General features: G+C 34.0%; 1 protein-coding gene across 4 annotated transcripts in view; it reads right to left on the bottom strand.

Annotated features, from left to right (window-relative positions):
- Positions 1–383: 383 nt before the first annotated feature.
- The window catches only part of LOC136980006 (paired box protein Pax-6-like), a 62,371-nt gene continuing 46,443 nt past the window's right edge, over positions 384–16,311 (bottom strand). For 3 of the 4 annotated variants that reach the window (XM_067276030.1, XM_067276029.1, XM_067276031.1), the window contains 4 exons: positions 13,601–13,756; positions 6,330–6,602; positions 3,658–3,848; positions 384–1,389 (listed from right to left, as the gene is read on the bottom strand). In XM_067276030.1, the coding sequence (XP_067132131.1) occupies positions 1,135–1,389; positions 3,658–3,848; positions 6,330–6,602; positions 13,601–13,756 (875 nt within the window). In that variant the 3' untranslated portion in view covers positions 384–1,134. The remainder of the gene's footprint in view (positions 1,390–3,657; positions 3,849–6,329; positions 6,603–13,600; positions 13,757–16,311) is intronic. The other variant, XM_067276032.1, reaches the window with a different exon arrangement.

Below are 16,311 nucleotides of genomic sequence, written 5' to 3'. Positions count from 1 at the left end.
GCATCCTGAAAAAGTTAAGCTATTAAATTAAGATAAACTTTAAAAAGTTCTCATCAAATTCAGTATTACGTAGAGGAAGAGTTCATAGATCTTTTATAGGTCTTGTAAACGTTGTAAATCTTATTTGTAGGGCCTACTGAGAGTGATGTTAAATAAAACACATGATAAATCTTATAGTAGGAGGCTTAGAATAGGATATATAATAAAAAAATTTAAGGCCTATACCTATATAAGTATACACAGTGTGTGTACGAATCAAACGTCTATATCATCCAAAAATTGCTTAAATAAAGGGGTATACTTCGCGATATAACTTATAAACGTGTCGAACAATAGGCGTGTGTGTTATTTATATATAAAAGAATAAAATAAAGTCACTCAGATACTAACATAATGTGAAAATTTATTGACATTGTGACATTCTAATAATTTGATAAAGTGCGTTTTAATTTGAATACAGAATTCGTTTCGAGCGCGAATTATGAACAGAAAGAACAGTTCTAGAAACACATTTTTATCCTCTTCGTAATTATACTCTAATTGTTTTAAAAAAAATACAGACATTTAACCTTTGTTTATCCAAATTTAAGTTGTTTAACGTTGGACCAATTTTGCTCAACTCAACACGAAAACTGTGAATAGAAGTCTATAAGATATACAAGAGGATATATATATATATATATTTTTCTAATCTCTGCAAAAGTATTGAATACTCTTGTATAAGTGAAATGAATCCAATCATCACTTCAAACACATTGCTTCTTCGGAGGAAGGGTAGCAGCATCTATACTTGACGAATCAACACATAATGGACGGATTCTTTCGTTAATTTACGGCAAATATTTAGAAATATGTGGGTTAAATTGTGCTGTAAAATACGTTTAACTTCATATTTGCTTCGAAAGAAAACGTTTAAAATGTCTCGATAAGGCGACACGCAGCAAGCTTTAAGAAATGAGAAAGGAAAAAGTCACTCGAGTTTATGAGTTTCCACTCGTTCTGGCTCCAAAAATCTCATATTTTTGTACGAGTTTTTTAAAAATGTTTTTTCTTAAACTAATTTTTGATAATCTTTTACTTTATTATTCTTTTTTTCTTTTAATTTTTTGGTAGAACACGCTCTTTCTCTCTTCCTCATTCAGAAGATGGTGATGATTGTAGATGAGGTGATAATTGACGAGCGGGAGAAAAAGCAGAGTTTTCGCCTCCCATTTTCGGCATGTTTTCCATAGGTTTTGGTGCGAGAGGTTGACTAGATGGTGTTAGAGGTTCTGGTGACGGAGACGGGGGTGTGGAACTTGGTGACGGACTTGATACTCCGTTCATTGGTCTGAGCATGTTCATGCGTTGGTGACGTCTCCACTTCGCTCGTCTGTTAGAAAACCACACCTGTTTCAAATAACCAATAGGGGGATTGTGGAGCTGGTCATACAGTCACCTTAACCACAATCTTATCACCATACTCACCACACGTTACATTTTTCTTTACTTTCATGCAAACGACAACATGCATAATTTAAGGCCCTATCAGTTAGGAGTATGATTTCTACTCGTTTAAATCTACGTGAATAGGGATGAGATTCTTCCAAAATATTCATTTTTTAATTTTTACCTGAATATCTAAGCTCTATCTTGATTTATTTTCTACAATTTTCGAGTTTTTAAAAGCTAAAAATATAGTTTTTACATTAAAAAATATATATATATATATATAAATTTACACGCTAAATATTATAATTAAGTTAATTGAATTAATCATTTTTAATTAAACGAGGTTGCTTTAATGGTAATTTATCTCATCCCTATCCACTTTTTTAATCTATTTAATTTATTAATTTAGAAGCAAAACTAGTTTTTAATTAACTAAAATCGTTAATTTTCATACACACAAACACTTAAAATAATTAAAATTACGTAAATTAGATTTTTAAAAAAGCATTATTAAGGTTTTTTTTTAAAAAAAAAGTCTTTAATTAAACTATTTTTGTAGAGAAATGGTCAAAATTTAGTCTGAAAAATAATTAAATTTGTTATAATAACAATGCCGATAAACTTAAGTGAGTATCAGCATTGTTATTATAACAAATTCGCATCGGCATTGTTCAATGGGGAGTGTTAGCATTGTTTAAGAGGATACAACAGCTTAAATATATATATTTTATGGTATATATATCAGTAGTTTATATTAACAGCAATCATTAATGAAGTTCAGTGAAGCTCCATATTCAAAATATATCAAGAAAGCGAGATGATAACGATGGAAAGTGTATGAAAACCCATAAGAAAGAGGAAGATAAGTATCATTATTTTAAGGCTGAATTAATGTTTAAGCATTTAAAAGTTATGTAATTCTGCAGTAACGCATCACGATTAAGATTTAGGAGAGTGTTAGTAACTTATTACCCTTTAATACTGCTAAATGTTCTATAGAAAGAGTCATGTAAAAGAGGATGAAAGATGAGATTTATCCCTCATCTTCTTCTATGGAAATGAAGGAGGGAGCATCTCTCCGTTTACAAGAGGAAGAGATACATTCTATAGATTTAAATATAACAATAGAGCGCTTCTGTATCATTCGATTATCAAGAAGACGAAGATTAATTTGACCATTTCTCCGTTTAAGACAATATTTGGGCTATACAATAAATCTTCAATTTTCAATACAGAATTCTGTAGCAAAGTCCGAAAAAAATATGTATATATCAAAATAAATTCGCGAATAACCCCATAAAAAAAAAGATTATTATTACGAATAAACGAAGCCATAAATTATTTAAATCACCAACCTGGCATCATAACAATTAGCATAGAAAAATAAATAATTTATAAATTTATAATTACATTATAAATATGAAAAGTATACGAATTAATTTCCATAAATCATTCGATAGATTCGATTTTTTTTTTCTTTAAAAGTACTAAAAAAGCTCACGAAACTTCCACCCTTCGTGTTCGTAATGCTGCTTCGAGTCATTAGAAGTAATCATCTATCGATAGGGGAGGGAGTAAAAAATATATATATATAAAAAAGAAAAAAGAAATCAGCGACAGTTGCCAAACGTGGTTCCATTTCTGTCGTAAACGCCCACGCTACGACACATCACGCAATTCTGCTATTTGCTCGAACATTAAGTCGACAGGAAATGGGTGATCTACTCTAACGACTCGGAAAGGGGAGGAGGTTGTCGTCGTGTCACACTATGACTTCCCCGACCGCTTCGATCATTGGGTACGATAATCTCCTCCTACAGTTTCGTCGTCACGCCTCTCACAGAATCGAATTCATCATTCGTGACGAATTATAACTCGTTTCCCCCTTCTGCTGTACACCCCCTTTCTGCTATACCTCTTGAAAATTTTTTTAAAAAATTGTCACGTGTTTAAAGACTAGAAACGGCTGACCTAGTGTCTATCTCTATACCAACAATACCCTCTCTCTCTCTCTTTTCTTTTTTCTCGTGATAAATGATGTGATACGACACTATAATGACTTGAGGTTTGACAAAACGACAAATGGTCCGAGTTATTGTAAATCCCAAAAATAGTCTATTTTTTGAAGCGTGCTAAATGTATATATTTATTTATTTATTTATTTATTTATTCATTCATTTTTTGTTTCTTTAGAGGAATAAGCGAAGGAAACATGCCTTTACGTACCTGTACTCGTGCTTCTGATAGATTTGTTTTAGCTGCCAGACGTTCTCGTGTACTAACGCATGGATAATGAGTTTTTTCGAATTCTTCTTCGAGTACTTCTAATTGTTCGGGACTAAATGTAGTTCTGTTTCTACGAAATTTTGGTCTATCCCCGTTATCGGAACTTGTCCCTTCTTCGCTATCTTTGTCTACTGTAAAGAGAGAAACACGTGATTTTAACGACGTTGTATCGAGGTCGAGCATCTTTAAGATTAAGAAACTCACTTGTAAACAGTTTATAGAGGAAAAAAATGGGTTAGACATTAATTAAAACACTCAATATGTCTCGATATGAAGAGGTAAACACAGTGTTGCTATAGGGGTGTTCATTCACTCGCAGTTTAAGTTTAAATATCGAGGCCTAGAAGGTTATAAACTAAAAAAAAACTGACGTGTCTACGGGGTCTATCATCAAAAATGCCCTTATTTAGACTATAATTTTAGAAAATTTTACGTTGTTTCTAGTGTAAAACACGTCAAACTTAACGCGAATCGCTGTCAGCCCGTAGATGTGATTCAATAGCCTAAATATAGCTAAATGTTTTACCTATTAGAAGACCTATAAACTATATAAAGAGTTTGCCTTATTGTTAATTAAATAATACATTTTGAGGGGTGAAAATATACTAGTCTCCTGTAAAGAAATTTTAAATAAATCGAGGATAAATTATACAAAATTTCGCATAAAATGGGATTTAAAACTCGATTCATTAAGAACAGAGCACAAAAAATTGTATTTAAATTACCTTTACGCGCTATTTACACACTTTAGAAATATAACTAAATGGGAATATTAACTCTATATTACTCAATCTAACAATAATAATGCGAACTTAAACGTTTACATCATTTCAAATGACAATTTAAAGCCAAAAAAAAGACATTCGCACACTCTAGTGATAACGAGGACCGAAATCAGGACTCATCTCTATGTTAAATACAACAAAAAATGGGATTATAATGAGGTTAAAAAAACGTTAAACAGTCAGACAAACGTACGTGCTTTACAATAAAATTCGAATTTATTTATTCAAAAAATAGAAAATCGCGCAATTACGCTAGACCTTGCAGACTGGGGTTTTCGAGTCAAAGTTAGTATTGTCATTATCTTCCCATGCATGAATCCAATAGGAACAATAGAAGGTTCTATATACAACACAAGGTAATCATTATGCTGCGGAAACTTATTCGATGCGCCCAATCGTGATCGAGGAAGCTTTGTGTGGTACATTTGTTCAGCTGTATAGGCGCTCCACCCCTCACTCGTCGTAACCAATGGGCCCACACGATTCAGCTTGGTAACAAACACAATACAGGCTTTCATCACAGATCGAGCATGTGTAAACATGGTTTTATGAATAGAACATTCGATGTGAATCCACTCTTTTATAGTGTTCATCATCTGGGAATTGTGACCTTCCTATACCTAAAAACTATTGTTCCTTTCGCTTGTTCTCTTCTTTTTTTTTAGGAGCGGAGAGTTAAAATATGATTCCGGATCGTTTATAATTTATATATACGTGATTATATAAATATAAAAAGGGGAAGTTTCGGTTTAGTTCCTGGTCTTTGTTACTGTAATAGCATTCTTTTAATAATTAGGCAATTAGCATAGTAAAGTAGTTTGAAAATTGAGTTATCAACTTTCTCTTTTATTGTCGTTGAAATGGTTATTTAAATAATTCTGCAGTTCGTTTATGATGTTTATTAACGTTATACGGGGTTCGGGTACGTTTTTTTAACGTTTCTGAATCCGAAAACACAATTATGAGTGCTCAAAATATTTATTTTTGCGGTATTTTCTGCACGGGGTGATCGACACAACACGGGTGTACAGTGATTTTTTTATATCACTGTGAACAAAAATCGTAATTTCTTTATTAAAAATGAAGACTTTTATAGCTACTTCTTGCAACTTTTTTGAAAGTTTCAATTGTATTTTCAAAAATATCGATAAAAATCACAGTTAATTTTACAGAATTATTTTCAACGCTCGAGTATATGATACGAAAAATATCGATTGGATCGATCAAAGAAGCAGAAAAAATCGTAGAAAGCGTGATTAAAACATCTACATCATGTGGGTATGTATCAGACTCGACTACAGACAGCCACGAAATGACTAATAATCATCCCTTCCCCCATTTTCCAAATGATACAATAAGTTACCATGGCGATAACGAAGATTCCCGTTCGATTTTGTTACAGTCGTTATTTAGTTATAAAGGCTGTGTTGAACTTTAGTCGATAGGCAGCTGCTTTTATTATAGACCCTGCAATAGCCTAATTTTTGGTTGAATCCCTTAAATTATTCATATTTTTCCGACTCGTTTCCGATGCAATTTATGGGGAAAAGCACAGATTAAGTATAAATATTAAAGAGATACTTCTTATTTTTATCAAAGTATATATCTTTAAAGTGGTTTACTAAGTTACTGTAGGCTATCGGAATTAAATTTTTATCTTCTTGGGTCATTAAAATCCTTCCTCCTCCCGGGCATCAACCTGCATCCAGTCAGATACACGTGGTCGAATGGTAAATGCCCGCGTGGCGCGATGATTCTATTTTATATTATTTATTTATTTATTTATTATTTTTTAAGAGTGAGGACGAGAAATTTTTTTGCTCTTACCGGATTGTCTGTGGTCACGGAGCGGCGTCATCACCGCTAAAGTTGCAGGATCGGGCGTTGCACCTGTAGGCAGTTGAGGCCCAGAGAACGGTGGCCACAGATGGGGCGTTGCTGCCGCTGCTGCTGCACCCCAAGGAAAAGCTGCTGCGTAAGGATGATACATTCCGTATCCTGCTGCTCGAGCAAATTCGGCAGCCGCCCTCTCGGCTGCTCGATTTCTTAGGATTCTATTGATAGAACTCACGCTCGGAGCCGTGCTGTTGGTGCATACACCTGAAAATAATTGAATATTTAGCGTCATTAAGTGGTGCCATTTTAAAAATCTAAACACAATAACTTATAATACAATTAATCCTCTCAATACGCACAAAAGTATCTGAATTCCATGCGAAAATCTCTCATGGACTCGTCAATATCAATTCGGGAAATTTTGCTTCGATCGTGTCTTATATTGTTAAGTGATATAGATTTTCGATACATTGAGTAAAAAAAGATACGATTATCACGTGATAATAAACCATTTAAGATCATTTTCAATAGTCTAAAATAATGAAATGATCCATTCATTGATGCGCTTCGCATTCTAACAATAAGATCTTGCTTGGTTGATGAATCATTCTACAATAAGAAAAACATTACTAAATTATGTCACAAGCAGAATCTCTACTATGGAATTATGAGAAGTGCTTAATAAAAAACGAATTCTAATGCGAACGAGTTTAAAAAGAAGATCGTAATTTGTCTACAAAGTTCTTTGTCTCTGCATGGTTGAGGAATTCTGAAAGTGCTCTTTGCAATGCGATTAAACATAATTTAAACGAGGTTTTTTTTACTAAAATGGTACTTTAACCCTTGTACAACAAATAACTTCAGCTCATTATTCAAAAAAATCAACATTAATAGATTTATTAACGGTTTATTTATCAAAAAGAAATCTCAACGGTTCCATAAGCTCGCGTTAAAATACATGTTCGGTACATTACTTGAAATTTTCAATAATTCTACAAGTAATAGAGTGATGTTAGTGAAAATACAAAATAAATATAGGCCTAGCGTAGAAATTTAAATCAGAAAAACCCTATTTTAACTTCTCCCAAACCACAGTTTAAGAGAAAAGTGTTTGCTCCAAACATAAATTCGACTTCTTAATGGTTCTTTACATACATATTTTCTAGCAACGTAACGTATGATTACGGGCATCATCTTATGCATGAGAATAGGGAAATTGCACAGGTAGAACGATGCAACTTCCGCTGGCTCGGTAGCCATTAGTGGCAATAATCGTGGATTATGTATACTGTGGGCGTTACTGGCACCCGTCAAACTACACAATAAACCGCCAGTTTTTTCACCTACTACGGCTCGGTTACCTCCTAGACTGGCACATGGCAGGCAAAGAGCTGTAGGCAACAAGTAATTACACCTACTTGCACAACTTCCTCCCCTCCAATAACTAAACTACGTGAATTTTTTGAAAGTCGTATTAGGGAGTTTGATCCGGATGCCATCCGAATGCTGCCGAAATCTTCTACCTCCTCCGCATGGATAAACATAATCACTAGTTTTGTAACCGCCAAGAAATTTGCTAGAGTTATCGTGTCCCGAGGCTCAGATGAGATATCTGTTTCTAGTTTAACAGGTGAAGTGGCCATTTGCAGGTGTTGAGCCTTGCTTTACAACTTAATATTGCGGTTATTATGGGATTGAGGTGCGGTTGCTGTCAACCGTACCGAGATAATCGCCGTTTTATTATTATTATACACATATATATGTTTTTTTTTCCTAATCATTATCCAAAGATTTACTCTTCTAGAAATGGCACATTTAACCGTTTTTATTCCCTCTTTTTTTGAAGAATAAAGCTTTGATGCGGGGTGAGATTTGGATTTCTAACTTCTATTCATCTTATTATATGATTACAGTGTGTGAAAACTCTATTTTATTCTGATAACTTGACTCTAACAATGATTCGAACGGGACTTAGATCCAAACTTAAAACTCGCCCCCTCTTAATATAGATGCAGATCGATTCAATGAGTGGTTACGAATTCATAACCGTGTCAACCCTATAAATATTACCTCGTTGATTAATTATCTTAAAAGAAAACCTAGACACAAATGAATGACTCAGGGCAATCGACCGTCTGAACTCGCTTCTGTTACCCTTCTCTAAACCTCTCCATCTTTTAACTGTCGAACAGAACTCAATCCTAGATAATATTCCTGCATAGATGATGATGATGATGATGACCTATGCCAACTTAGTAACCCTGCATTCTGTGGCTCTGACAAATATTTTAATCGCCTAATTACTCACCGAGTGCCGCGCGCAGAGATTAGAACCGCCGAACTAACCCCTCTCAGGCCTCCTCCCCTGTCTAATTTGTCATCGCCAAACGGCTTTCTTCCCTCGTGGCTTAGCTTCGGGGCTCTATTCACATACCGCAAGTATTTGTCACCAGCAACAGACGAGAAGAAGGGGGGAGATCGAGCACCTCTAGTGCACATGACTCCATTCTAACCGACTCGTCGATAGATACGTATTATAATACTCATCGGAATACAAAATGTCGTATGTTATTATCTTAAAGACCTCGTTATTGCTTAAATTTATGCACGTAGACGTATTTTAACGTTTGTTATTTATGCAAACTGGTGCATAACTCAGACAGACATCACGACTTTGCATTAACTTGCAGTGTGGTCTGTCCAACTAACTTTTCTTCTCCTTGCAATTGTTTTATAATCATTCTTTATCTCTATTCATTCGTACGCTAGCATTTTAAAAAAATAAATACAGCTTATTTATGCAAATTAGGCTATTTAAAAGACCCGTCATCTGCGAGCATTTAAATGAGATTCGGTTATTAACGGCACTAAAAATATCCCCCTGTATTAATTTGTTAAAGAAGATAACCGAATTTCTCACGGATAACCTCCTCCTCTTCCCAGTTATCACGTGTTTTATACACAATTGAAGGAAGTTAAATGCGTAAGAGGATGATTAAAATTGGAGCCATTTTTAGAGGTTTTTTCCCCCTCTTTTTTTGAAGACTAACAATAGAGTAAACACAGGAAATTGCGAATACAAAGAAACACGATTAACTCCTTTGTCTACCTTCCTACTAGAAGGGTAGGAAAAAGCAGAAAGATCCTATACACACGTGTGTTCAACTCGTGATGCTCTTTTTTCTTTCATTCTATTCTTCTTTTTCTTTCTTTCCTAGTTAAAGGTGATGATATCAAAGATCGTTACGGTGTCTGGACAACGGAAACGTGTCTGAAAAGTTTGAAAATAGAAAATTTCAAAGAGGATTTCCGCAAATTACTGGTCACGCAATGTAAATAGTGAAAGATGTCGCGTGTCTTCAGTTTAGAGAATGGAATTAGTGGTGCGCAGGGAAATGATAGCTCCCAGGTGAAAAAGAATGGTCTACAACACTAAATGTTTCCGGTGTTTGGTGTGCATTTTCTGTTTTTATTGACGGATAATGTTCTACTTAAGAAATGCAATAACGTAATGCTTTAATAGAGGCAACGGAGACTCTAATTTTACAGTCTGTAAAACAGTGTTTTTTTGGGGGGGGTTTAACTTTTTCCTTCTTGATTACGAGTTCGAAAAATAAATTTTTCGTGTCTTTGCTTGTCTAGAAAAATAAAGGTCAAGTAAAATTATAATAAATTAGCAAAATAAAGCTTGAAAATTGAACCGTTTTTCCATAAAAAAGGCTTTTCTTTTGTATTAGTCTCGTCGGTTTTCGTGCCTTATTTTGAGTTTAAATATTATATTTTTATCATCTTTAACACGTAAAATATTAAATAGTAAGTAGAGTTTATCTAATCTTTCAAATTTTTGCATAAATTGTGGCATTCTTAGCTTCTCTAGACAGTTTTTTTTCGAAGATTCTTTTGGTTTATCTTCATAAACGACCTCGAAAAACATTACTTTAATGCGTTTTTTGGCTTCTAAAATTTTTAAAAAATTCAAAAAAAGTGAAAAATATCTCAATATAAACGTTAAAAAAACGATAAGAAAATCGCTAGTTTATGCAGCGATTTTCTTATCTCTCTCGCGGATCGGGAGCAAGAAAAAAAAATTTCTGTAAAAAATCCCCGAATTAATTTTAAATAATTGAGTTATTCTGCGGAAAAAAAAAACAACGTTTAAACTCCTTCAATTTATTGATATTTTTACAACTTATAATCCTTCAAATTACAAGATTCATGAAGATCTCAATTTGCAATTATTCTACACGTCAGAAGTAGGTTACGGCCCATCCAACCTCCTTTGTGGATTACAAATGTGATGATTTCGTGTTAAGACATTGGGCCATTTACAAGTTAGCAACGTGATATCTAAATCCTTAAGAGCCTCTGCAGTTAGTGAGTAGGAGAGAAGAGAGAGAGAGAGATCTGACCGCTTTGATAAGAGCCTGCGGGTGTACGTCTTGATTCCAAGACCTGACCTAGCCCATTACAAACTGCTATACATATAAAAAGGTCGAGCGTGAGCAATGATTATGTCTATCTAGCCCATTAGTAGATGACGGCAGCGAGCTGATGTTATCGTATTATCGCAGCCATGATGGTTAGCAATACGCATCGCTACATTTGCTACAGATTTAACATACTTTCTCGTTAATAGCCACTTGAAAATGGCTGATAACAAGTCGAGGGATGTTCGACGAGAATTTTCTGACGTTCCTTTCTAAATTTATTCGAAAAATTTCGGTTTCACTTTAAAAAAAAACAACCAATGTGGCCCCAATCCAAGTGGTGCCGCTCTCGCGCTTTCTTAATGGAATTTTATACAGGAAAATAGTAAATTATACTCTTAGCATGCTATATTATGCTTTTATCTTGTTCTCAATGTCTTGACTTACTTCATACTAACGTTACTAACACTTAACTCTGTTCTTACCTATGTTTCAGGCTTGTTTTCTTAGTTCTAATAGTGTTTCTTATTAAATTATGTCCTCAGACATGTTCTAAATTTGTTCTTTAGCGAATAACGATGTCCCATCATCATTACTTACTTACAATTAATAAAGATGATCAAAGTTAAAGAAGCACACTTAATGTTGTATTCATAACTTAAATGATTTTTATGTGTAATAAATTTACTGGAAGGAAAATTATCTCCGAGTGAAAAGTCCCCTTTAGGGAAATTCCTAAATATTAAAACATCCCTGAAGACTAAATTCATTACGCCAGTTTCATATCTTAAAAGGGGTCATAAATTTAGATTTAACGCAAATTTCAACGTTCGAAAGGTGAAAAAAATCCTTCCAAAGTTAAAATTTTAATCTATTTTATTAAAAAAAACAGGTGTTTTTTTAAGAACGAAATTTAAGATTTTTGTTATCTTAACGAGGTTCAATTTTATTAATTTTCGTTCCTTTCTTAGTTAATAGGGAAGGAGAGGAGAAGAGGAGGAAAAAATGCTGTTTCGAGATATCTGATTAGAATTTGTACATTAGAAAAAGGCATAAAAGTAGCCGTCGGTCAGTCTAATGGCATTAAACAGGACCACTAATCAGTACAGCCTCGTATCTACGATTTGTCACTGTTAACATGCAATCCGTGTCGAGCTTCCGTGCACAGGATCAGATAGTCGAACCTCACCCCAGGCATTACGTGTCACTGACATTACCCTGTCAAAGGTACCTTTACTAATGTTTGTTTATGGACAGTTTGCTTCACTGCACAGGGTCTAAGAAATGCAGAGGTGTTGGATAATTGAACGACTTTATTATAAATATAGCTTAATGCCAAAGTCTACGACGAGTTTTAAGGCACGGTCCTATCAAAATAACTCGTTAATTTAAGTTAAAAATTCGTGTTTCTAGTTTCGGGGAAAGGGGAAAGCCTCGTATATAAGTTTGTATAGGTTTAAAGTAGAAGAGGGGAGAAAATAGAAGGAAAAAAAAAACGAGTAGTCAAACGCGAAGATGGCCTTTAACACCTGCTGGCCAACCGCATTCTGTAGAAAGTCTACATTCTTCTAATTAGAAGTCGGGAGGACCGAGGTTGGGCTTTTAGAAACGGCCATTAAAAAGACTTCTCCGTGACCACTTAAAATGTTATAAGGAGGTGAGCTACACGCAACACTCGCATAGGTCTTCGTATCGTTGAGAAAATTTATGGAGACCTTAGAGCTTCTAACGTTAATTAAGAGATTTCTTACTGTACAGACAGAAGTTAACGGAGCGAAAGGCAATCTCGTTCGTTTATAATTAACGAAACCCACTAACGAAGGAGAGACTATGTTAAGACACACAGTTGCACCCCCGCCATACCTTGAACACACACATCCGTATCCTTATACGTGTAGACGGGAGAGATTTTTTCATAATTAGGACAGGTGAATTAATATCTAGACTTAATAAATTACATTTTTGTAATGAATTATAAGTGAATTTTCCTTTTGTTTTTGGAAATTATAACGGTAAATAGTACCGTAGTGTTTGGAAACAATTCCAAGAAATTAGCTGTAGATACGTTAGAGTTATAAGATATTTATCGGCGTATATTTTGGCGATAAAGATCAGGAAGATTGTAGATATATTCTTAATTTGTTTGTAGAATAAGAGAATAAAAATAATGAAAGAAGATTTGAATTATGCAACAGCAATTAGAATGCCATTTGGTGTATGTGTGGCCTCTCGTTTCGGTTCACAAATGATTTAACTTGTAGAAAAATTTCTTTCACGTTCTTAAAATGCTATTTAGACCTTTATTCGAAGAATTTTAATCATTTAAATATAATAATATATTCGAAATTCCACTTTAAAAACTCGTATAAATGCACGATTCTATAGCAGAATAATCGATTCTTCAAAAAAAAAAAAAAAACACCTCATATATGGGTGGATTTAATACCTTTTATGGGAAAATATTATATAAATATTAAAATTATTTAATTAAAATATTATTTTATAGATTAAATAATGTTTATATATTATAATTGATTTTAAAAAATCGTTAGATATACGTTAACATCGCCAGGTTAAAAACTATACTTTTTTTCCCTTCAACGTATGGAAATTTTATGCAGGAAACGAGTTAAATGTTGAAAAAAATGTGCAAAATATTCCATTTTTTTCAATCTATCAAAAAAATAAGCGTAGAAAAAGTTCGCGAGTAGAAAAAAAAGCTGAAATTTAAACTCTCAAGCGCTAAAGTATCGATTACAAATGGAACAAATGATGATTTTTTCAACGAATTTAGCATCGTAAATATAACAAAATAGAAATTTAGGAACGTCTTACCTTCAGAAATGAGTCGTTCGCGAATTTCCCAAGCGAATATGGTAGGATTTTCCCGTTTATACTGTTCGATCTTTGATACAACGACAGGAGTGGCAACTTTTGGTTTGCTTCCTCCGATGATTCCCGGTCGTAACGATCCAGTTTCATAATATCGACCTATATTATATTTAATAATATTTGATTATTTCGAGTAAGGAACATAAAAAGTTCAATAATATGAAAAAAAAAAAAAAAATTAGCATTATATCGAGGTGTGGAAGAGAAAAATTCAAGGTTAATGTGCCAAAAATTTAATTGAAATTTAATGTAAATTTTTGTTAACAATCGCGAATTTCATTGGTTTTTGTGGCATTTCTTTTTTCAAGTCCCCGACATCATCATCATCATCATCATCATATACGAGAAAGTTAATTAAAAATGATATTGTTACACCGTACTTAATTGATGAACAACTTAGTTTTAATTACGAAAGGGGGGTCGAAGTAGAAAAATCTCCATAATCACACCTCTCGAACATGAATTAAAATGAGAAAAAATTGGATTCGCATCGTTTAATACAGTAGATATGAGAAAATTAAAGGGTTACTAAATGAGATTTCACTGTTAATTTCCTGAAGTGCTGGAGCCTATTTCTTAGAGGGGAGAATTTTTATTTTTTATTTTTTTTTGGCTTCACGCGACTAATTTCGAAATGGATACGCCCCTTCTAAACCCCCTTCTAAATTCATCAACGGGGATCTGTTATATGGTATAAGAAAAAAAAAATACATAATAACGATATGTAAATCAGAATCCTTAGAAGAATCGTACAAGAGTACACAGTGATTAGAGATGAAGTGGAAAAAAATTGAGAGTGGGTACACTAGACAACCGTTTTTATCCACCCCTTGGTACTGTTCTATGTGAAGTCATTAATTAGTTAGGCCTCTACGGTCTAACAGTGATAAGACAGCGAAAATTAACGAACTATGTGACTGCAGGGGATTGCTAGATACCAGTCTGCTTACTCACAACTCTATGATTAACATGGTTGCTGTGATCGGGAACGTGCAGATGGGAGGAAGTTTGGTATGTCAACGCAAAGTGAAGACAATGGAAGAGATTGGGACAATTTTTTTATATTTTATTTTTATATAATCTCTTTGCCACGTATCTCGGAGGGGTTAATTTTCGTACACGCGTCTACTCTTACTGGTAATTATCGCATTCTAGTATCGCTTACAACATACGTGACAGGTGCATTGCGCTATCTTTCTGGTATTCTTTTTTTTTCAGCCTAACGGTATGAAATTTTAGCATCTTTCGAGTGAAATCTCTTTCTCCCCCATCTCTGACAGATCGTTAAATGCGGGGTTTTAAAGTAAATAGCTCAATGACGTTTGATCGCTAGCAGAGACATTATCTCGATACTGTATCTGTAAACAGTAAATCTGGTTCTAACAACGGTTACTTGTTCACGTCTACCTGGCCATTTGACGTATGTTGGAGTCGTGTTTGAAAATTTAAACATAGTTCTGTCACCCGAAAGATAATTTGGCAGGTAGAAGAAAGTTAAACTGGTACCTAACAGTGTTTAAGAATCTTAACTTTAGAGCTCGTTATACGGATTTTGGAGACAGATAAATAGGTAAATGTAGCGTAACAATGCATAAATTTCGTATTTTTCTCTATATGGAGTCATAAAGTTGGGAGTAACTTATAGATATATCGTCAAAAGAAACTCGAACAACTAAACATAATCATCTATTGTTAGGTTCTTAAAGAAATGATAACATAAAAAAACAATTTTGAAAAATCCCTCTTCCTCTTCCTGAATCGAAATAATAACGTCCTAGAAAGAAAGATTACGTTTAAAATTTCAAATCTATTTTCTCTCGCTGTCAAAGTGAACGTATTAAGACCTGTTTAGTGACAATTTTCTCGCGCAATGAGCCGAAGAGTGCCCAATGGCACATTGAAGCAGTCAGCATCGTCCGTAATTTTAGGCTATCTTGGCCTTGGAGGGATCAGTATTCTGTCTCCCCTGAAGCAGGTGGCATCTAGTGTGCATCTCCACCCCTATCACCAGACGATTTCGGTGGTGGTTGTCATACACTCGCCATTAATAGCAGACGTAACAGGTGGTTGAGTGGTTGATTTTGCTCCCTCGTCCACTTATTATTTTTCTTCTTTTTTTTTGCAAAATTCTCACCATTAAATCAAATATTCTTCTTATCTAACTCGACGTGATTAAAGGGGGAGACAATTTTTACTTATTTTCATACCAAAGTGAGCGATTTAAGATACACGAGCCATTGAATATGCAAGAGGGTACTCGCAGGAATTTTTGCATATAAATACGGATTAAATGTAAAATTCCTCTTTAATTATATTTAAATGTATTTTAATGTGATTAAATGTGGCAAAATTCACGAAAACACTTCGTTATAACGTTTCATATAATCGTTAAAAAATTGTCTAAATTAATGGTTGTATTTATTCTCATTTTATCAAAGGATCTAAACCGGTCTACTCAATTAGTATGAATTAATCGAATTAACATTGTGCAACTCGGATTTCAAGGTTACAGAACTTTAAATTCTTTATACACAGGTTATTTTTATATTATTTTTATACATTAATACAACCTTGCAAATGGCGCGCGCACACACACACACACACACATATACACGTTGTTTTTTTCATTAGGCCTGCTCAATTATGAAATTACC

This window comes from Centruroides vittatus, unplaced genomic scaffold (assembly GCF_030686945.1).
Source record: "Centruroides vittatus isolate TY-2023 unplaced genomic scaffold, ASM3068694v2 contig_658, whole genome shotgun sequence".
Taxonomy (NCBI): Eukaryota; Metazoa; Arthropoda; class Arachnida; order Scorpiones; family Buthidae; genus Centruroides; species Centruroides vittatus.
The sequence above is the reverse complement of the archived record's forward strand: the minus strand, read 5'-3'. Positions and strand labels throughout refer to the sequence as shown.